At 44.3% G+C, this 21,726-nt stretch overlaps 4 protein-coding genes across 4 annotated transcripts in view; 1 reads left to right on the forward strand and 3 right to left on the reverse strand.

Moving 5' to 3' along the window:
- Positions 1 to 6,598, reverse strand: part of LOC144111094 (uncharacterized) — a 90,007-nt gene extending 83,409 nt beyond the window's left edge. The window contains exons 1-5 of the mRNA XM_077644234.1: positions 6,208 to 6,598; positions 4,965 to 5,003; positions 3,571 to 3,722; positions 1,770 to 1,858; positions 217 to 367 (exon numbers count right to left, since the gene is read on the reverse strand). Of these exons, the coding sequence (XP_077500360.1) occupies positions 217 to 367; positions 1,770 to 1,858; positions 3,571 to 3,722; positions 4,965 to 5,003; positions 6,208 to 6,253 (477 nt within the window). The 5' untranslated portion in view covers positions 6,254 to 6,598. The remainder of the gene's footprint in view (positions 1 to 216; positions 368 to 1,769; positions 1,859 to 3,570; positions 3,723 to 4,964; positions 5,004 to 6,207) is intronic.
- Positions 6,599 to 8,894: 2,296 nt separating this feature from the next.
- On the reverse strand, positions 8,895 to 10,289 carry LOC144111096 (uncharacterized). Its single transcript, XM_077644236.1, has one exon. The coding sequence runs from the start codon at positions 10,287 to 10,289 to the stop codon at positions 8,895 to 8,897; it is 1,395 nt and encodes a 464-aa protein (XP_077500362.1).
- A 284-nt stretch (positions 10,290 to 10,573) lies between these two features.
- EloB (transcription elongation factor elongin B) lies at positions 10,574 to 13,476 on the forward strand. The gene has a single exon (XM_077644239.1). It carries the CDS (start codon positions 10,995 to 10,997, stop codon positions 11,349 to 11,351), a length of 357 nt encoding a protein of 118 aa, XP_077500365.1. The 5' UTR covers positions 10,574 to 10,994; the 3' UTR covers positions 11,352 to 13,476.
- A 5,860-nt stretch (positions 13,477 to 19,336) lies between these two features.
- yip2 (yippee interacting protein 2) overlaps positions 19,337 to 21,726 on the reverse strand; it is a 29,184-nt gene continuing 26,794 nt past the window's right edge. The window contains exon 10 of the mRNA XM_077644238.1: positions 19,337 to 19,611. Coding sequence (XP_077500364.1) covers positions 19,530 to 19,611 — 82 coding nt within the window. The 3' untranslated portion in view covers positions 19,337 to 19,529. The remainder of the gene's footprint in view (positions 19,612 to 21,726) is intronic.

Genomic DNA, 21,726 nt, shown 5'->3' on the forward strand with positions numbered 1-21,726 from the left:
GCTGAATAACAGCAATCTTACAGATTATGAGACTGCTAAGGCATATGATAACAAATGTGACAACAGATGCTACAACATTCACTGCTCCAGTGACCTGCTGTGCTAAGCCCACACCAATGTCTTAGCTACAAATGCTTGACAGAAATTTAGACTATTAGTCAAGCAGTAAGGGAAACCAAGGAAATGAGAAAGCTAAGCACATGAATTTGCCCTTACCGACGTCTCGCCTCCTTCTCTCATGTGCGACTTCTTCAACACAAAGGCCGAGATGAGGGCGCGCTTGATGTTGAGGATGTGCTCAGACTCCGAAGGAGAAACTTCCAGACCGGCCACTACACCACCCGACAGTGACACCACGACGGGGAAACTGGGAACAATCAGAGACAAACATATTAAATAATAAAGAACACGACAGCAGGGATACATGTGCACCCAGCAAAGATACAATAGCAAATTGGTTCAGAACTCAATTATACTTAAAGTCCACCCAGGAGCAGCCATGTGAACTCCGACGGAAAGCAGTACAATCTTGTGTTAAACTTTCACTGGCAGAAACGCATGTTGGTGTGAGGACAGAACCTGCAACAACCTCAATTAGTTGGCTTACTAACTTAGCTAAAAAAAAGGCAAATAAATGCAAGAAAGGCTTGAATTAATCATTTATATAAACCAACTTATTGTGCCACAAGAAATGTACTTCCACACAGAAAGACCCTTCTGAATGCATTCTACTAACACTGCTGTCTGGCCAGCTTAGCAGGTAGACTGCAGAAATTAAAGACTGGTCACGGTCTCAACCTCAGTGCCCTGAAGAGGATTAATTCTTCTGAAACTATGAAGACAAGCAGTTTTCTATTCTGACCTTGCAGGCCGCCATATATGGCTGGGTTCAAGCTGGTATCAAATGTAGTTAGATATTACAAGTTTACAATCTTATTCTATTACGAGAGACTTTCCCATGCGTGCCAAAGCAGTCTAACTTGCTTATTCGCTGTTAACCATCACTGACATGCATGAGAAGGAGATTAGCTGACAGGAAAAAGTCATTGAATTGTCTCACAATGACTCGAACTTACAGAAGACTTAAAATTTGTTCGAATTAAGAGCTGCATCTTCGATATACTCGACACTGACAAGGACCAACGTGTTTCTTTTAAATTAAGCGAATTCAGATTAGTGACAGTCAAACACATTTTTGAGCAGTTTTGAATGTAGCAGTGCAGACAGCCAACCAAGCTGGTACAGGTCCCCTCAGTATAAAAGGGAAGAAAGTCTGAGCACTCAGTTAAATGCCAGTCCAAAAATATTTGACGAGCATACCTTTTCTGTTTTCTAACTAGTTTTCCTTTTGATGTATAATATCCAAAAGCCATTTTCAGCTTTAGTAGAGAAATGACCAGAAAGTTCGTCATGTATTGTGCGAACTGCTTGCTCCCATTCATTATAAAGAGACTTGTGCGGTGTCATCCACTCTTAAAGTGAACACACAAGTGTGTGGCCAGCTCTTCGCAGTGCCAGTGCATGCGACACAGCCGTGCATTGAGGCAAAGCACCACCTCCAAGTCCCTCTGTTTCTCTGCCACTTTGCTTCGATGTGCGGCCATGTCGCACGCACAGGGACTCCAAAAAGCGCGACCCCGCACTCGCATGTTCAACCTAAGAGAGAATAACCCTGTATATACAATGCACTATACATTATCTTGGAAGATGTATATTAACCAACTAGACTAATATGCCACACTACATATTACACCCAGCAAAGGCCTCACTTTGTCATCTCTGAGAGGTCATCGTGGTCTATCCACATATCCTTGTTGCCAGGAGGGCCACCTCCGGATGAAAAGTCACACTTTTGTACCTGCAAAAATAATTCAATTGGGGCAACAGATAAGGTTAGCTGAAAATGAACTGCTATTTCTGAGAGACAGCAATCCCTAAAGGCATGACATACTATGTAGGTGCCTGCATTAGTGTTATGCCTCTACTGCAACTTTCCTTCAAGGGAACAGATATTACTTGCAATACAACTCAAATCACAACCTCACACTTAAGGGGGAACAGGGCTTTCACCAAAAATTTTATTTCTTCGTGTATTTATGTTAAATTTTTTGAGCATAATAGAAATTGTCTTGTGGCCACTCTCACAAAATTTCACTGTTATATTTCTATGAAATTGTTTTCTAATATTTATTTTTTCTCTGAATCTTATGAAAGGCTGGTTCAACATTCATCGCATTCCTACTTGCATGCTACAGGTCAAGACATTCTTAGAATTTCTTTTTTTTGCAAAACACGTATTTTGGTTTTGGTTTTGAATTTTTACGATGCAGCATACATTGAGATATCTAGAGCCAAAAGAAATTTTCATACAAGAAATTTTAAATTCATAAAATTTGCAAAACAAAGGACATCTTCACTTGCATTGCTTTATGGTCCTAGAAGTGCAACAAAACAAACGGGATAAAAATAGATTACACAGTCAAAGAAACCTACTCCACAAGGTCATTGTCTAGGTAGAAAAGAAACGATAAGAAAGGAAAACACCACTGCTCAAATGTTTTCCTGCTATGCACAGCTACTGCAGTCCACGAAACAATTTTTATAGAGTACTTCCCTGTTGATTACAGCAAAGAAACTTCAGGACAACATAAAAAACAAGGCATACAAGCAAATACATAATTTATAAAGAGAGTTCAAATTTTTTTTAGCCATTTTGTGGGATTTCAAAGCCACATCCACGATTAATTAAGGTAACACCAAGGACTAAACAACATTGAAGTCGCACTGAATAAAATTTAATTTTATGAAAGCATCAGCTGAACTTATCTGACATCAGTCTTTTAATCTACCGTCAATAATGTAAAAATAACTTTCAGGTGACCGAATTCCAAAACAACACAAGTGCCATTTGAACAAACTCTTTTTGTAAGTATGGTGACAAGTCTACCTATCTATCTTAGGCTTTGGCACTTTTTCCAGCACTTACAAAGGTAAAAAAAGGCACCGTTTGAAACAGAAGTCAGTTGTTTTTTAAAGTTTCACATTCATTTCAAATTGTTTAGATAGGCTCAGAGTCATATATTTCATTGTAAAACTGGATTTGTGCCCATGGCCAGGGCTGTAACCATAATTTAATGTTTTATACATTACGAAGTGTGAAGATAATAAAGTGCTGACAAAGGACAATCTTCAAATTATGAAAAATCAGCGCAAAGCAAAGACGTCTAGCTGGATAACACAAAGTTTCGTTCACTTTATCAACAATACCATTTATCTGATTGCGTTAAATATGCTATTTACAGATGTGCTTATAAAAAAGTAAAATGAGAAAATGTTAGCCATTTTAAATGCAGCACAGCATAAATTTTTTGGGCGCAGTAAAAACAATTACTTTAACAAGTATATTTAAAGCTTCCGCAACACTGTTAAAGTGGGACTTGACTGAAAACATAATGAACTGAAAGATACCACCGTACATTAATGAGTTTGCCATGTATAAAATTACATCGTCTGCTGACTAGTCAAGTGCAGGTATACAAGAAACCCAAAAAAACAGAACTGTGCTCATACCTCAAAGAGATACTTGCAAGTGCCGATATGGGAGACCTTGACCTGACATGTCAAGTCCATTTCACTGACGTCATCAGTGCTACCCACCGATGCAGCTTCAGCCTTGATGTCAAACTCATACTGGTACCAGTGACCCGGTACCAGCATGTTCTCTGGAAGTGCAATATCAATAACGGTCATCTACCCCTCAGTGATGACGTTAAAGCTACCTACACACCAGTAGTTTCTGCTTATGTACAAAGCTCATGCTAGTACCGATGACCTGGTACCAGCATGTTTTCTGGAAGTGCAATATCAAAAACGGTAAGCTTCTCTTTCACATCGGCAGCTTCTGCCTTGGTCCATGACTTGTACTGGCACCAGTAACCATTGATACCAAAAATTCTGATGGTATATTGATTCTGTTAAGAATAATTTCACTGCTATCAGTGTAGTCCACAACTGTGTCCCCCGATTTTGAAGTAAAGGTTGAACTAGTGCCTGTGACCTAATACTGGCATAAGGATAAAAAAGGCTCTCGCATTTTATTTTTTCTGGTTTGAATCAGTTTATTTATTTATTTATTTATTTATTTATTTATTTATTATCATCACAGGACAAAAGGCATTAAAGAGGGCAGCAGCTACAAGCATAATGAGAAGTACAATACCACACAGTGCAATTAAAACCCAATGTGGTTACTTTTCATTACCCAGTATTAATGGCCATTAATGGTTAATGGTACCAAGTTCTGCAGGGAAGCGGTCCTAATCAATAGATTTACAAAGCAAAAATGACTAATAAAAAGACCTTATAAGTGACTTATCTAATTGCAAAATTTACGGCAGTTTTGAAAGCTAAATGTTTATATACATTGGGCCTTTCCAATGAAAGCAGATGTGGTGGGTTGGTTTATGGCATTTAATGTCCCAAAGCAACTCAAGCTATGAGGGACGCCCTTCCGACCACCTGGGGTTCTTTTAACGTGCACTGACATCGCACAGTACACGGGTCTCTAGCATTTTGCTTCCATCAAAATGCGACCACTGTGGCTGGAATTAATGAAAGCAGACGGCTGATACCAACATGAAAAAGCTATCAGCACCTATCAGCGGCTGTTTTCACATTAGCATTAATCACACTCTAAACAACACTGGTTAGTAAAAATGAAATACAAAAACAATTGCACAGGTCATTGCAATGAGCAAGCAAAATATATACCAGTGACTAAAAGTTCTGTCAGTCTTTAAATTTTTTAACAATGTAACAGATGTGGCTTTTTATGGCCAAACAATGATACAGAATTTTTATGTCCTGATCTCCCTGAAATTCTCATCATAATGATAGCAGAGAGCAATTTAATTCCACTCTGGCATCAAGATCGAAGGGTGCTAGTTTTGTGGAGAACGGCTTACCGCTGTGGTCACATTCTTCAGCAGAGGTCGAAAGTCGACCTGCAAAGTGCAGCACAAGGGATAAGCGGATGAAAAAGATCAGCAGGATCAAGCGCGGCAAGTTTTCTCTCGGTGGATGCTGCACATGCGGCCTTTTCGCTGTTTTTTGCTGCTCCTTAGTTGCTACAAACACGTGCCCAGTTTCATACTTGCCACATAAGAGATGACCTAAAACCTTCGCTTTGTGAACAAAAAGGGAAGACCAAAGTATCTTGTAGATTTGAAGTTTCAGTGCCATCACGGCATGAAGACTACCTGGTTTTACTTATTCTGTGCCCTGAGACAGTGTTTCACATCGGCAACTTTCTCTGAGCTAATAGAAACAGGCAAACATACTTCCTTAAATGATTAATCAATAGAGAGCTTAATGAACTAAAAATGTTAAATTCACTTATAATTTTCTCCATGGTGTGTTCAGCATGTATTAGTGAAAAGCAACAAACAGAATTAATCAGCCCATAGCAAGTGCATGAACTCAAGAAATATATGACAAAAAATGATTAACCAAACCGACGAGCCTAAACCAAATTTCACAATGCATAAACAAGTTAGCAAGTCCAATAACAAATACTTTCATGTCTTCATACTTATTCTCAAGTAGTGTTGCATTCAAGAATACTAGCATTTCTTTGTATAGGCAAATACTAGCATAGGCGAGTACAAAGCGAGTGGAGTGTGTACGTTGCATAGAACACACCATCACTGCTGAAAAAACTTCCATGCTGGCTCCTGCACAGTGTTCAGCGTAACTAGTTATGTTACGTTGGGTTTAACATCCCAAAGTTGCATATGGCCTATGAGAGAAACCACAGAGGAGGGCTCTGGGTTAATTTCAACCATCTGGAGACTGTCATTGTACAGCACATGGGCATTTTTACACTTTGCCTCCATTGAAATGTGGCCCTAAGAATCGAAGTTGCAGCCTTAAGCTCAGCAGCCAGACGCCAAACCACTGAGTCACTGCGGCAGGTCTGTGCAACAAGAATGGGCACGACTGACCTATGCACTGCTGAAACTGAGGCACTCATGCAAGATGATGCTGATAAAACCAAACAGGTTACACAGAGATGTACAACATACACAGAGGCACATGCCACTAAACTGTCTATAAAGCTCCCATTATTAGTTCACTTTGATCACTACAAACTAAGCTGCACGAGCAAGCTTCAAGGTAGAAGCATTCAGCAAGCTCTCACCAACTCACCCTCTGCTAAGATTAGGAGACCGATAAGAAGAGGCACGGGCTTCATCCTTCTTGGAGACAGCTCCAGCCTAAGGAGTCATTCCAGATGCTTGCCGATCTTGTCTCACCTTCCCTGATCCCGACAAAGCCCTTCGCTCAGTGTCACGCACAGAGCTACCACCCGTCCACAACCAAAGTCTTCTCAATGACGCTAACAAGTTGTTGCGCGGTCAACGAGGAGGCATCCACACCTATGCGAAGACTGAGAGAAGGAGCGTTACAGCGAACACTCCAAACTTGGAGTTCTGAGCAAACTGTTGCCCAGAGAGGCTCCAGTCGGAGGATCTTTGACAGAACTGAGAGCGCTCAAGAGCAGAAATGATGGAATCCCCAAATCAGCGCCCAGTCAGTCTCCTCAGGGGCTGGCCATGAGTGATAACAGACGAACATAAGCAGGCGCTAAAGAGATAGTGTGGTCCTTCAAAAACATGCTCTCCGCACTCTCCCGGTGGCCAAGAGCGCTGAGCAAAGGGTGCAGATAGCCGCGACGTGGGTTCCAGCGCTTGGAGAGCGCGATACAGAGGGCCCACAAGCAGGAGTCAGCTTGTGTAGCTAGCTGTTCACCTCCACAAAAAACATGCAGCACACGTTGTTCTTGGATACTGAAAACATGTTTATTCAGTTAGGTGACGAGTTTCCGACATTTGAATCGTGAACTTCGGTAACTAATCTCACCAACACTACTGTACTTGTTAGCTAGACGAAGTCTTCTATCGACCTCAACCTACATTATTTATTAGTTGGTAGCCGTTGTGCACTATGAAGCAGCTACTACAGTATGTAATATTAATCCCAGCACAGATCCCTGAATAAGATGCACTCTAAGGCCGAAAGGAACAAGAGTGACATCTCAATCCAGTTCCAACGTTTTGAGTCCAAGGCTCCACCCTTGTTAATTTATGGGTACTCCGTATCCATACCCATCATAGAATGCTGTTTACTACCGGCTTTTATTTTATGTGCATTCCTGCAAATGCATTTGGCAGACCTTGGCTTAAAAGACAACATGCACACGTTGTTCTTGGATACTGAAAATGTGTTTATTCAGTTAGATGACGAGTTTCTGACAACTCAATTGTGAAATTGAATAGGTTCACAATACGGCCATAAACGTAACCATAAAGCTTGTAGGCAGCATCTTTTTCCACTCTTTGGACCTTAATGCAACCAAACAAATGAATCTAAGCAACGCTTTCATACTTCAATTACGTTGTGCACAAAAAAAAATCTAAACGTTAAATATGTCAATGGTCATATTAGCCAAGATATCTGGCACATGCCAGTTAGCTATGTCCACTACTAAGCATAGTAAACAATAAATATACTCGGACAGTCCATGTTAAGACAGACACAAGAAAAAGGCTCAAAAGTTATCAAAAGGACTTAAGACCCAGTGCTAAAAGAGATTACCACACAGCTGCAATATTAGAAACTGCATCATCTGATGTAGTTGTGAATAAATATAACACCATACAAATGCTGTACAACCACTAATGTATAGTGTGTCACGCTAATAACAACACTGTCAAACTTCATATAAGTTTTTTACACACATCATATCATATCTTAAAACAAACAACTGCCTTTCCAAGAAGGAACAATACTACTTTTATGAAAAAAAAATAACTTACATTCTTGAAGTGCTTCTTACAATAATTGTGCACAGTTATAAATATTACGGGACACTGTATACACATAATGAAGGACCACATATGCAAAAGCTAAAGGGATTGTTGCGTGACAAACTGACCACACGACACTTCCTGCACCATATGCGATTGAACATGCAAAAAAAATCACGCATTCCTCCTTGCTTTAGCGACATAATGGCACGATGAGCCATTCATTGTATTATTGGCATGAAACAGCATGCAAATGTAAAGCCTTCCAACAGAGTGATGGCAGCTCAGGGAAAGGTGAATAAGGGGATAGAATGAGATTATCAGAAAAGCTGCCACACCAGAGCATACCACTAACAGCAGAAGACGCTGAAAAGTTCCCCACCTATGACTATGCGTGTGACCGAAACATTTTCTTGGTTGCTTGGAGGGAATGTGAGCAGTTGAAAAGCGTACGTTTCACAAAACACTTCCATTTGTGGACACTGGCAGTCACTATGAGGATGAGAAAAATGAGTGAGCAGAGGTCAAAATACTAAAGGAAGCCAAAGAGCAATGCATGCCAGGCAATGAGTGGACCGTCACGACATCATGCAGTGTAGATGTCGCAGTAAAAAAAAAAAAGAAAAAAGACAAGAGAACAGGATGAGTGCAGTGTAATGACTTGACACTGGTAACATAAGGTATTGCCCAGAGAATCACCTCAAGCGTGTTAACAAACAAGGGCAAAAAAAAGGCCATTGCGTACAAAGTACACCAAATGGCAGTGGCTACTTGTATAGGACATCGCGACATGACACGAAGAGATCCTTTGTCTTGGTCGCAGAGAGGAATTGAAGCCCATCTTGTTTATCCTCATCGGAGGCTACAACTGCAACTAGGAAATTGACTTGTGTTGGCCATTGGCTTGGCTGCAAGGTGTACTCCTGACAGCCGCAGTCAGGACTCGCGAGCAGCAGCTCGGCACCTCGCCATGTACACTTCACGCAGGCTGGATCATAACAGCTCTGCGGATCAGCAGTATCACTCCTACAGCAGCAAACTCGCATACGGCTGCTTTTCAAAGTACCGATACAGTTTCGAAGAGAACAGCAGGCTTCGGAAGTTTGTCATGCGCATGTCCGGAACATAGTGCTCTCGCGTGTTCCTCACTGGGAACAGAGTACCGCACTCGCGATAGACGTTCACCACGGCCGAGCGTTCGGGCACAAGGATGTTGTCCTCGACTGGGTGGTTTGGGCTCCTCAGGGCTGTCAGCACCTGCTTGGAAAATCCGCTGGCGACGAGGAACACCCGGTGCTTTTCCGACAGCCGATGATACTTCACCTTCCGCTGCGTCACAAAGCGAATCTGCAGAGAGCTCGCCACGATGTCGTCAGAAAATTCGTCGCAAAAGTAGTGCGCATGAAACAACACTAGCGGTGTCCTCGTGTTGTTGCCAGCGCCATGTCCGCGCGGGTTTAACGAGCTCAGCCCACGTGAGAGCTCGTTTAGGTCCTTCGCCGCGGCTAGCGACACGAATTGGTTCGTCTCCAGGAAGACGGCGTTGCGAGCTCTCTTCTTGGTTCGCAGCAGGCAGTCGGCGATGCGTGCAGAGTCGGACACGTTAGAGAACCTCTTCGGAAGGTTCCACGGGAGCAGGTTCAGACTGGCCAGCGTTCGACCGGGCACGGCGGCGAGGAGTCTTTTAGTGTCGGGGAGGGCGTCGGCGTCGTAAAATACGAAGTCGTCCACACCGAGGTGTCGGTGGTAGGTGACGAACTCGACTAAAGTCAGCGGTGTCACCGCCGCGGATATCGGCGGAACGCAGACGCTGAAGTTGCGCGTCAGATTGACGGCGGGCGCTCGCGTGGACTCAAGCGGGATGATCTGCGACTTCTCGGTGCGGCCGGACGCGGAGGTCGCCGAGAAAGAGACGCCGACGGGCTCGATCGAGACGTCGCGGACCGCGCACTCTAGGACGACCGCCGACGACGCGAGGTCGCCGCTGCCTTGGTCGGCGCCGCGCAACGTCACAACCGTGAGAACGTCTGCGCGGACGTTGTGTTCGCTGTCGAACCACAAGAAGCACACCAGGTCTGCCGGCAGGTCTCGCTCGACGACAGCCACGACTCGCGACACGTTCGCCCCGTCATCGGCTACGTCCCAGTACGCCGCATAGACGAACAGCGAAGAGCTCTCGAAGGCGAAGACTTCTCGCCAGACAGGGAACACGATGGGCGTCACGGCGTTGCCGGAGTCGAGCTGGGAGCGACGCAGCAGCTCAATCTGTCGGTCACACTTGACGGCGGCTTCCTTCGTCTCGAAGACGTCCATCACCTCGAGGATCACCTTCATGTTGGCGTACCGTCGCTCGCATATCAAAAGCGCGAGTACGGAGAGAATGCAAATGACGATCAGAGCCAGCTGCGTGTACTTCTTCATCTTTGCTTCCTCGAAAATTCGCGCTGCGAAGCTCTGTCAATTTCTCCTTCCGGCGTTCTTGCGACTTCAATCACTCCCTAGGAAGAAGAGGCTCATCATTGTTTCGCGAAGGCGCGCCTCGCCGCAAGCCGTTATTCGCGACTTGAACATGACCTGTACCGTCTGAGCATTGATAACATAACTTACGGAAGTTTGCAGGTTGAACCTTGAAGGCAAATACAATCAGCTAAGATAGAACTTTCGTACGACACACACTTGAGCCCGAAATTGAACAAGCTGCATGAAAGTAACTTGTAATTACAAAACAAACATCGCACGCGAACGCAAAGCGCGCTGCGCGCAGACCACCTGGCAGGCTGCCGTTTAACTAATGAAAAACACTGAAGTTATTTTTAAACCAATAACTCAAAACTACAATAAATCAATATTGTTGGTAAAAGTTATAGCAAACAAGTTGAAATTAGAGCTTGAAAATATTATAAGACGTTTTTTAAGACCGCACCAGACCAAGTTAATTACAAGCAAAAGGCGTGAATGCGCTTGAAAAAACGCGCGTCGCGCGCCCAAGCGGACAAACCGTGCAACGAAGGGAGACGTTCGCCCCCCATTCGAAGGAAAGAACACTCCGACGACTCAGTTGCTCGGCACTGCAGGTTGCAAGCCTAGACGGCGGACGAGCGCGCGGCGCCCAGCACACCTCACGCCATGGATGTGTTTCTCATGGTCCGCCGGAAACAGACCACCATCTTCCTCGACGCCAAGGAGACGACCTCGGTGCGCGAGCTGAAGAAGATGATAGCCGGGATCACCAAGGTCGCGCCCGAGAACCAGGTGCTCTACAAAGACGACCAGTGCATGGATGACAACAAGGTGCTCACCGAGTATGGCCTCAACAGCAGCACGGCCAAGGCCCAGGCGCCGGCCACGGTGGGGCTCGCTTTCCGCGACCCCGACACGGGCAAGTTCGAGCCGCTCGAAGTGACGCCGCTCTCGAGCCCGCCTGAGCTGCCGGACGTCATGAAACCGCCCGAGTCGCAAGCCCACGAACAAACGGTGGCTTGAGGGGGAAGAAGCACAGCTGCGTTCTGCCGTCGACGACTTATTTCGCCTCCCTCACCAACTACGCACTCGTGAGAGTGCCTGCAGCGACGAACTGCGCTAGCCTTTTCCCCGTTTTTTTCTATTTTTTTTTGTTCCAACCTTATTTGAAACCCGCAAAGCTCCAACGCCATTTCTTTTCTTGTCTGGTTCATCCTTTGTGCTCCTCCACCTTGTGCACCGTCGCCAAGTGCTTAGTGCCTACGGCGTCTGGAAACTCCGTCAGTTTACTGCAGTCATCAGTGGTTCTGCTTCGCTTGTCTCGAGCTTAGCCCTTTGATTCGCCCTCGCACCGTCACCCATGACGTTTTCGGTCGCAGCTACGATGCGGTGCATTCTCCGTGTTTTCTTCAATTCCGAGTGCCGGATTGTCATCGATTCGGGAACGAAGGAACTGAAAAAAAAAAAATGCATGATTCGGCGGACAAATTGCTGTGAGAGGTGTGTGCGCGATAGCATGCCTTTTTTTTTTGCCCCCGAAAGAAAGCGTTTGCCATTCGGCACCGGGTGTCACGTGCTTGCTGTTGCTAGCAGCTTGGCGCGCAGTTGGGGATGACGCCGCACTTTCGACCTGCATGGCAACGAAGACAACGGGAGGGTGAAGTTTTCTGTTCGAACTGGCGAGTCTGGGAACGCAGCCGCTTACGGTGACGTCGCGTGTATTTTGTCACGTGCGAAGACCTCCCTAACTGTCAGATAGCCTGCTGCCCGCTTAATTTCCATAACAGCCCGCATTAAAACTGGCTTTTTAATTTTTTTTACCTCAGCCGCGTTTGCTTGAGTGTCTTAACCAACTAAGGTGGGATGAAGCTGTGCATTGGCCCAACATTTTTTGAAATTTTTTCTCATTTTTTTTTTGTGACCAGGCCCCATTTTTCTGTCATGGGCTTTACTGGAGTGAAATCGAGATGTTCCGTGCTGCTGTGGTTGAGCAGAAAAGATCTCCCTTCTTTGTTCAGGGTTTTGCCTGAGAGCAAATATAAAGCTGTTCTTGGTGATGTCTATACTGCATCGTTCATTGTAGTGACTTTCAAGCACCTGCCCCGTGAAAGCCCATTTGGTGAGAAAGGCAGGACTAGGATTTTGCAATAGCGCTTTTTTTTTTTAATTTGGCATGTACAGATTTTTGCTTTACTGGCGTAGCAGTTAAGTTGGCTTTTCTTTTTTACATGTTGAATGCAAGTGTCATGAGTGCACTGTGCAACAAGAGAGAATGGTTTAGCAACGAGAACAAATACTACTGTAAATCGTAAGACAAGCCCACATGGGGCAGTCTAATTTTCTTGCCTTTTTAAAAACTACTATTGTTCATTCGAGATTTGTGACCCTCTTTCTCACTAACTCACGTTTCTAAAGCCACTACAGAGTGTACACTCACTATCGTAGTTGCACTGTGAGCTCTGCGTTTTTTCCTATTCGCGGTTCGAAATGTTGAGCCTTACATACACAAGTCGACCAACACGTGAACTGCACAAGCCAGTGGTAGCCATGATGCAGTTGTATCGACAAGAGCTGTGCACTGCAATCATTGTGATAGATACCCTTGAAAAAAAAAAAAAAAGCTTTTTCTGCTGGCTTGCTAGCTGTGATGCTTGGCTGGATTTTCAGCAGGTTTTTAACGGTCTTGGGAGCGAGTGTCGGCGAGGGAGGGGTGTTGGGTTTTGCTGTCGGACGCCAGTAAAGGGGTAACGCATAGTGGCTTTGTTGCTGCATCACGACTGGCTTTTCTTGAATAAAAGCAAGTCCAGCAAAGGGCCCTTCCTCTTTTGTAGTAGCCGAGGCACTTCAGTGTGGGCTACGTGCGTGTGTGCATAAAGATGGAATGGCAAAAGAGGACATAATTTAATGATTGCAATCTTTCCCCTTAATCTTCACTTCTTGCTAAGGTAAAGAAAATTGTATGTTGCTGATTTGTGTGAGATGAGAGATTACTTTTGTTACTGTTAAAACTTGTCTATTTAATGCGAAAGACCCCACCCAAGCCACATTATGTATGCACAGGTCTGAATGGTAGAAAATTTGTACTTAACGAAACGGTTCTGTAGCAGTTTATTCGGCACATTAAAGTGGTTTGTTTTACAATTGTGCATATTTGCGTCAACCTGGTCCTCCCTCTGTTTGGCTTATTCTGCCGAAATGCATGTGCCTCCTGCACAGCACGTACAGCTGGTGTCAAAGTATCCTGGTGCAGATGTGTGGCTGGGAACTGCTGTGCTTGACACACCATCTTTACGAGGTAGCGACTGGTGGGAGGTCTACTGTAAGCTCTGGCGCACAATTTAAAACAAATTTGAAGAGAGGTCAAACATAATAGGGAATATCTTTAATGGAACACAATCGAGCACTTAGAAGCCAGGGCACCTCTTGATGTCCTGTCCAGAGCTTCTTGGTTTGTGCCGAGAAACTGGGGATGGCAGAATACATAGCCGTGAGCGTCTCCGTTTAGCTGTGCAACTGCAGCCAAAAGGTCCTGTTTCTTTCTCGCAGCAGCTTTTCCATCCGATTTAGGAGGCATTCGAGCTTGATAGTTGCAAAAGGCATGCGGCCAGCTGTGACCTGCAGCCAAGGAGTTTACACGAGCAAGCGTAACCTGTGGTCTGCTTTTTTGAATAAGCACCCTAGGTGTTTACACTTCCAGCATTGAAAAACTGGTTGTGGAACATGCCTCGTGACTTGGATCAGGAATTGAGCAGCGAGTGGATGTTCCACGACTTGCTTTTTGGCCAAAGCAAACATCTGCAACTCTAGCTTTTTAAAGGAATACAGGTACTAAATTTTTGCTTGTGTGTTTTCTTCTTTCAATTGATGTGCCAGGTGTTAGCACGCATAGGTCGCCCCGTATTTACCTACGATCGCTAATTTCTTGATGCTGTTTCGGTTTCATCAGCCAAATGATGGCTGTGATGTGCCGTTGGTTTTAGGTCACGTGAGACATGAAACAAATGGCAATATAACTGCTGATATGTCGTTTATTGTCATTCCAGCTCATGAACCAGGGTGGCTTAAATGTCGTAGTGAATTAAAACTACGTATAAGCGACTATATTTTAGTTTTTTTGTGGCTCATGTGCCCTGAACACCAACTACACGGCACAGCCAACTTTTGGTTGGTGAAACCGAAAGAACTATCAAGAAGAAATTCAATTATAAATTATTTAGTAGTCATAGTCGAATACCACATTGTGAACAATGTGTTTTAATGGCTAATGCATCATTTAATAGAAGAAAACGCAACTAAATTTAGTGTCAATGGTCCTTTAACCAAAATGGCTGTGCAGCCCTTGCAAGTGCGAATGCACGTTTAGGCTTTCATAAACAAAGGTCTGTGTAACTATGTGGCTGTGTAGAATGCCACTGAAGCTGCGAGTGTAGGGACAGTCGGAGGAAAAAGTTCTGTTTGATTGAAACTGCTCAACCTAAACACAATTTCTTTTCGTATGACGTTGCAAGGAAGGTGCCTATTCCATGCTGACTTCCATTAAGCTGCAGAAGCATCATGCAGACAGCCAAGTATAAGTTCATATCACGCGAGCAGCAATTTTTGAAGACTGATGTAGTAAAACAGCTCTAAAGGATGTCGCAAGCACAGTAACTATTAGCTGTTTCTCAGTACCGCAGTTTTGGCAGTGACCATACAGTTCAAAGTGAATTGAAGGTGACTGGTTAAATGCCAAGCTGGATTAAAGTGCTTTGTTATGGGTTCACACTGTTTGAAGCAACATGTCACTGTAGTTTGGCCTTTAGCTGCTCTAACCTTCGGACAGTTTTAAAGAAGACCAAATTGCCATTCCATCAGGAGAGATGACAAAGTCTCCTTCGGGTCATGTGCTACAATAACTTCATATCGTATCTGGGCGTATGGTTACTGTTGCACTACATGCGGTCTTCCACAGAATACGGAAGCTACCGGGACGGAAGGTCTGTTGGAACGCGGCTAATCTGGCTGGTATGTGCGTGATGGAGCTATTGGTACGCTCAAGGTTGGCAAGCGAATAGTTCACCCTTTCAGGTACTAATACATATTTGTGTACATTGCATATTTGCAGCTTCTTTGCGAGTACGCCGCAACTAGCAGTGACTTTATTTCAGACAGATTAAGCACATTTCGTATCGTAATGGGGGTGCTTTTTCAAGTATTAGTTATCAAAAAGCTTGGTAGCACATCCTCTGGCATACCTGCACAGACTGATTTTGTCACCCGAAATAATCATTTTTTTGTGCATTTCCAGAGCCATACGCATATTTGGAGAGCAAAAAAAAACAACTCCCTCATCTTGAGTACCGATTTGACAAATCCTGGTGCAATTACTAATATTTGTGGCATTTTGTGCAGAATTTTGTACTTCCTTGCAGAAAAAGTAGCCATTTATGTTCTGCATTGTAAACCTTACTGACTGCCTTTCTTCAGGTCTGCATATACTATTTAGGTGGAAAAAAAAACTCTGAAGAAAGGTTAGAGCATGTTTATGTCAACACTCCATTGTATGAAGAGCCGCAATGATGTTTTCGGAGTGTTGACACCACTCTGCTACTTTGTTAGAATGTATGCTTTCCCCTGGCTGTTAAGTGAGCACTAAATCTTTATTACCTCATGACAGTATTATGAGATTCGTGTTTAAGGAACAGCACTTTTTCTGAAACCAGAATTTTTTTAAGCTAGAAAAGGCCAAAAAATGAAGTATAGGCGTTGCTATCACTGACCAATGTCACAAAAAGACTGTACATCAACACAGTTTTTATCAGTGCAGACTCCAGAGACCAGTCTACAAAGCCATTCACTCCTAAAACGCGATCATGGAGTTCTTTTTGGCCTTGACATCACGGGTTTGAGTCAAGTGGCAAGAAGATTTTTAAATTCAATTTTTCCAGAAATAAATTTGTTTTTCTGCTACTGGACAAATATCAACACACCAAGGATATGCCACAGAATAGATCTTTACTAAGAGCAATACCTAGATGGATTTCTGCAAGCCTCTACAACTGTTTTAAAGGTGTTACAAAAATGAATTAGAAAATGCTTGCAAAAGGTGCCACTATAGTTTCCCTTTTTATGCTACACATTTTGTCAAGTGAGAATAGTTGTTGAATTCTGTCTATCGCCATTTACTTCACTGAAGATGCATGACCTAGGTTGTCGGAGCTGCCGGTTGCCCCAGCCACTCCGGCTGCGAGGCTTCAAACGGTCGCCGATGCCGGACAATTTTTTCCGACATGGGGGTACTAACACTGTTGTGTTAAAAGCAACAAGTACCTGACACACCTCAAGATCCCAGACGCATGCAGCGTTGGTTTGAGAAGTATGAATGCACAGTCTTCTTCCAGTGCCCCAGAAAACCTTTGTGTGTCAAGCAATTAAAACAATTAGAAGAAAATTTTGATTGACACCTGCCCAATGAACATGAAAAGTAGTTCATTCACGTTGGCGCCTCTAGCTTAATCCAAACTTTTTTACATGTCTCAAATTAGCATTCATGATGCAGGCATTCTGCAGCAAAAAGTGGCTAAACACAAATGTTTGCACAGGACTCACTGATAATCAGAAATGTTTGCACAGGACTCGTTGATAATCAGACTCCCAGGGCAAAGTGGCTAATCTCAAAGCATATCAATGATAAGCAGCTTTGGTTTATCATTTTGCTGTGTTTTGCAAGTGATGGTGAATGTGCCTTCGGAATGCATTCTCAGTAGAGAAAGCACATGCTACTTTCTGACTGATGAACTAGTTGGCTTCCATGGCACAAGCCTCAGAAAGAAATATTAGGAATAACAAAACTAATACTAACTGGTTATGAGGAAAGGAAACGCATGGTGACTGTCTCACTTTCTGTGGATGCCTCAGCCACATCGCGGGGAAGGAGGCATGAAGGAGGGTTTGAAAGAAGCACCGCAGTGGAGGGCTCCGAATTAATTTCAACCACCTGGGGTTCTTTAACATGCACCGAAATCGCACAGCACATCGGGCATTTTTTTCTCTCCCTCTTCACTGAAATGTGGCCGATGTGGCTGGGATTTGATCCTGCACCCTCATTACGAGTCCAAACATCAAAGCCTAAAGGGGAGTGCAGGTGTGTCCAGGTATCACAGTGAAAGAAGTGCAGTGCAGTGCACTTCTTTCACTGTGACACCTGGGCACACCTAAGAAGAAGACACACAAGAAAGAGGAAGTAAAGAAAGCCTTAGGAGCAATGCCGAGGTGAAAAGCAGGTAGTGAGGATCAGGTAACAGCAGATCTGTTGAAGGAGGGTGGGGAGATTGTGCTAGGAAATCTAGCCACCCTGTATACGCAATGCCTTATGACCTCGACTGTACCAGAAGCTTGGAAGAACGCGAACAAAATCTTAATTCGTAAGAATAGAGATGCCAAGGACTTGAAAAATTACAGACCGATCAGCTTACTGTCTGCTGCCTATAAGGTATTTACTAAGGTAATCACTAATAGAGGCAGCGCAACCTTAGACTTCAATCAACCAAATGATCAGGCAGGCTTTTGTAAAGAGTATTCCACAATACATCATACTTACACTGTCAATCAGGCGATAGAGAAATGCGCAGAATATAACCAACACCTATATATACCCTTAATTTATTACGAGAAAGCATTCGGCTCTGTGGAAACCTCAGCAGTCATGCAGACATTGCGGAACAAGGGTGTAGAAGAGCCTTATACGAAAATACTGGAAGATGTCTATAGCAACTGCACACAGCTACCATAGTCCTCCATAAAGTCAGCAATAAAATTCCAATAAGGAAGGGTGTCAGGTAGGGAGACACAATCTCACCAATGCTATTCACCGAACTGCATAGCTACCATAGTCCTCCATAAATTCAGCAATAAAATTCTCATAAGGAAGGGCGTCAGGCAGGGAGACATGATCTCGCCAATGCTTTTCACCGCCTGTTTACAGGAGGTATTCTGAGGCCTGAATTGGGAACAGTTGGGGATAAGAGTTAATGTAGAATATCTAAATAATCTGCGATTCGCTGATGACATTGCCTTGCTGAGTCACTCAGGAGGTGAACTGCAAATCATGATCAACGAGTTAGACAGGCAGAACAAAATGGTGGATCTAAAAATTAACATTCAGAATATCAAAGTAACATTCAAAAGTCTAGCAAGGGAACAGCAGTTCACAATTGGTAGCGAGGTGCTGGAAGTAGTAAAGGAATATGTCTGTACTTAGGGCAGGTAGTGATCGCTGATCTGGATCATGAGATGGAATTAACTAGAATAAGAATGAGGTGCAGCGCATATGGCATGTTCTCTCAGATCATGAAAGGCAGTTTACCAATATCCAGTATACAACAGCTGTATCGTACCGGTGCTCACCTTCGAGGCAGAAACGTGAAGGCTAAAGAAAAGGTTTCAGCTAGAGTTAAGGACAACGCAGCGAGCCATGGAAAGAAAAATGATAGGTGTAACGTTAAGCGACCGAAAGCGGGCAGAGTGGGTGAGGGAACAAACGCAGGTTAATGACATCCTAGTTGAAATCAAGAAGAAGAAATGGGCTTGGGCAGGGCATGGAATGCGAAGGCAAGACAACCGCTGGTTCTTAAGGGTAACGGAGTGGATTCCAAGAGAAGGCAAGCATAGCAGGGCGCAGCAGAAAGTTAGGTGGGTGGATGAGATTAACAAGTTTGCGGGCATACGGTGGGCGTAGCTGGCAAAGGACAGGAAAATTCCAATAAAGAAGGGCGTCAGGCAAGGAGGCACGATCTCGCCAATGCTATTCACCGCCTGTTTACAGGAGGTATTCCATGGGCGAGACCTGTGCCCTGCAGTGGGCGTAGTCAGGCTGATAACGATGCTACTTGCCCCCTTGATAAACCATAACTTCATCTTAACCTGTGGCCCCAAATAATCTCAAGCATGTGCAAGTCATCTGGTTCTTGAAGAACCACTGGTAAATGACAAGATGGCACAAGCATACCAATAAGGAAAACAACACAAGGTAGCATTGTAAAGTAGGATGTTTATGAGACCATAAAAATCGTGTATATGCTATACGTACTTGGTAAACGTTTGTCGAACGCGCATCGTATAAACAGTCCCAGAAATCCTGGTCCCGTTGGGTACAAAAATACATCTGCCGTTATACAGTCGTGAATAAGAGCCATTGACCTAACACACGATTGAAGTGGTGCGTCACACATTTTCAATCATGACTGCGATGCCTTGGCCACCACCGATGCAAGCTGAACCGATGGCATATTTTCCCTTGCGGTGCCTGTAAATAAACAAAAGAAAAGAAAACACAAGTAGTTATCTACAGATTTGCTGGCAGCAGTAACGATATGAACATCCTCGCCTTTTCCCTAGATGAGCACAGCTAATGGCCCAAGTCTCAACACATGAAATCTCATTCTTTTAAGCATGCAATACGTAATTAAGTCATCACTTTTTACAACCGGTTCCAGTTGAGAAGGTCACTGTGTGAACCATGACATGGCGTAGTGCCTAGGTGAGCGAAACTGGGGAGGGGGGGGGGGGGGGGGGTGCTTCACACATGACTGCTTCATGGCACACCTCTGCCCTCTCCCTAACTTCACTGGTTGAAAACAAACTGGCAGATTCTAGGGCAGGCATGCAGTTCATGCTGGTGACAGGTGCAAACGATAGATGGCGTCAGCTGTCAAGCACACACCTGCCACTATGCATGAAAGCAGACTGAGCCACCACCACCCAAGTGCATTTGTTTTCAACCAGTTTTCTGGGCAGCAGACAAATTTTTATGCACTCCCCACAGGGCGCCATGTCTTGTGAATAAGCCGGATTGTTTGGAACACCACAGACAAGCCATCTCATAAAGTCTTCCAAGAACAGGCCAACCTCCAATGTCAGTACTCCCAGCTGGATGCCGCAGAAGCTGATTGCCCATCACATGCTACTGCATACTAGACAGGAATGTTTCTGCAGGGCGTTACAAAGCACTGAACTTATGAGTTATTCACCCACGCAACTTCTAGAATTAAGATATACTCAAGGCTGTGTTCATATCTGAGGAGGGTAGATGTGTAGGCCAGTTGGTGAGACATCAGGAGGCTATACACCGCAGCAGACACAGGACAGAGGTAGGTGATGACACAGGTCTCAGTTGCAAGTACCACCCTGTGTCGTCACATCCTCCTGCCCTGTGTCTGCTGCGGTGTATAGCCTCCTGATGTTCACATCTAGCACTTTGTGGAAGGTGTTTGCATATCTGCAAGACGTGAGTCACACAGATACTTACACTCGAAGGCTTTGTATCATTACTGCTCTATCTGAATGTATGCAATGACAGTGGCTGCAAAGATATTTGCAGGAAGTACCCTATTTACTCTATTTATTCTTATTGACTATTTATGATAATTCAAACTTTCAAGTGGTTCAGACATTTTTTCCGCTACCTCGGAGTCCAAATTAATGAGCTTTTACAGTAGTACCACCTGCGTTGCATGGGGGTGTAAAGGGAGGAAATGGAGGACTTCACTTGCAATTTTCTTAGAAACGTTGCAGCCTATTTGTGCAGAAAAAACAAACAAAAGAAAATCACCAAAACTCTGTAAGAGCTGAGCTGAGTGTGCTGACAAATCACCAATAAGTTTTATATTGTTATGCAACAGCTGGCGGCATAAAGATTTAACAGCGCCAAATTGCGGCTAAGCATTGTCTATGGCGCTGTCGTGCTTCAAGTTGACATGGCGCAATCTCGGCTTAAGGGAATGAAAAATGCGGCAGCTTTATCAGTGGTTAAGCAGACTTGCAGTGCCACCTCATGCTAAGCACACTAAATAGGACGGGGCAATGCGTGCACCAGTGCTAAACTGTCCTACATTTCCTGTTGTCAAAAAATTGACACACAATTACGACAGTCGGTAATGCGAAATTTGAGTGCAGCCCTTCACACACCACCTGCCACTGCTGGCAGTTGGGTGTGTTACGCTGCTGGCCACCGTCTGGCCATTGCCACCTTCCTGTTGTCCATTTCTCCGCTCTCTCTATGGTGAGATGGCGTCTCGCTGTGCTACTATACTCCGTTTCATACATCAAGTGCAATGCTGTGAAAGGTACGGAAGTAGTCTGGATGGGAAAATTAAGGGACGCGTGTTACTCTGCGCTTGTTCTGTGCCCAAGTGGTCTATGGCACGAGAAAGTGACACCCTGTTGTCAGCTATAACAGTGCATTTAATCAAGATCATAACAAATGTGTCATGTGGTAAGCCTACAGGGAAAGCATTTACTACGTTTCACTCACCACAAACAACGCACTACTTTTTGGTCACGGATGCAGGCAGCGCAAACAAGAATGCTAGCTTTGATCAACAGCGTTGCACATGATGTTTGAAACGTAGTATACATGCCA

The sequence above is a fragment of the Amblyomma americanum genome, chromosome 11 (assembly GCF_052857255.1).
Source record: "Amblyomma americanum isolate KBUSLIRL-KWMA chromosome 11, ASM5285725v1, whole genome shotgun sequence".
NCBI lineage: Eukaryota > Metazoa > Arthropoda > Arachnida > Ixodida > Ixodidae > Amblyomma > Amblyomma americanum.

Coding starts and splice junctions, on each gene's coding strand:
- LOC144111096 (XM_077644236.1), bottom strand. CDS start 10,289: ATGAAGAAGTACACGCAGCTGGCTCTGATCGTCATTTGCATTCTCTCC.
- EloB (XM_077644239.1), top strand. CDS start 10,995: ATGGATGTGTTTCTCATGGTCCGCCGGAAACAGACCACCATCTTCCTC.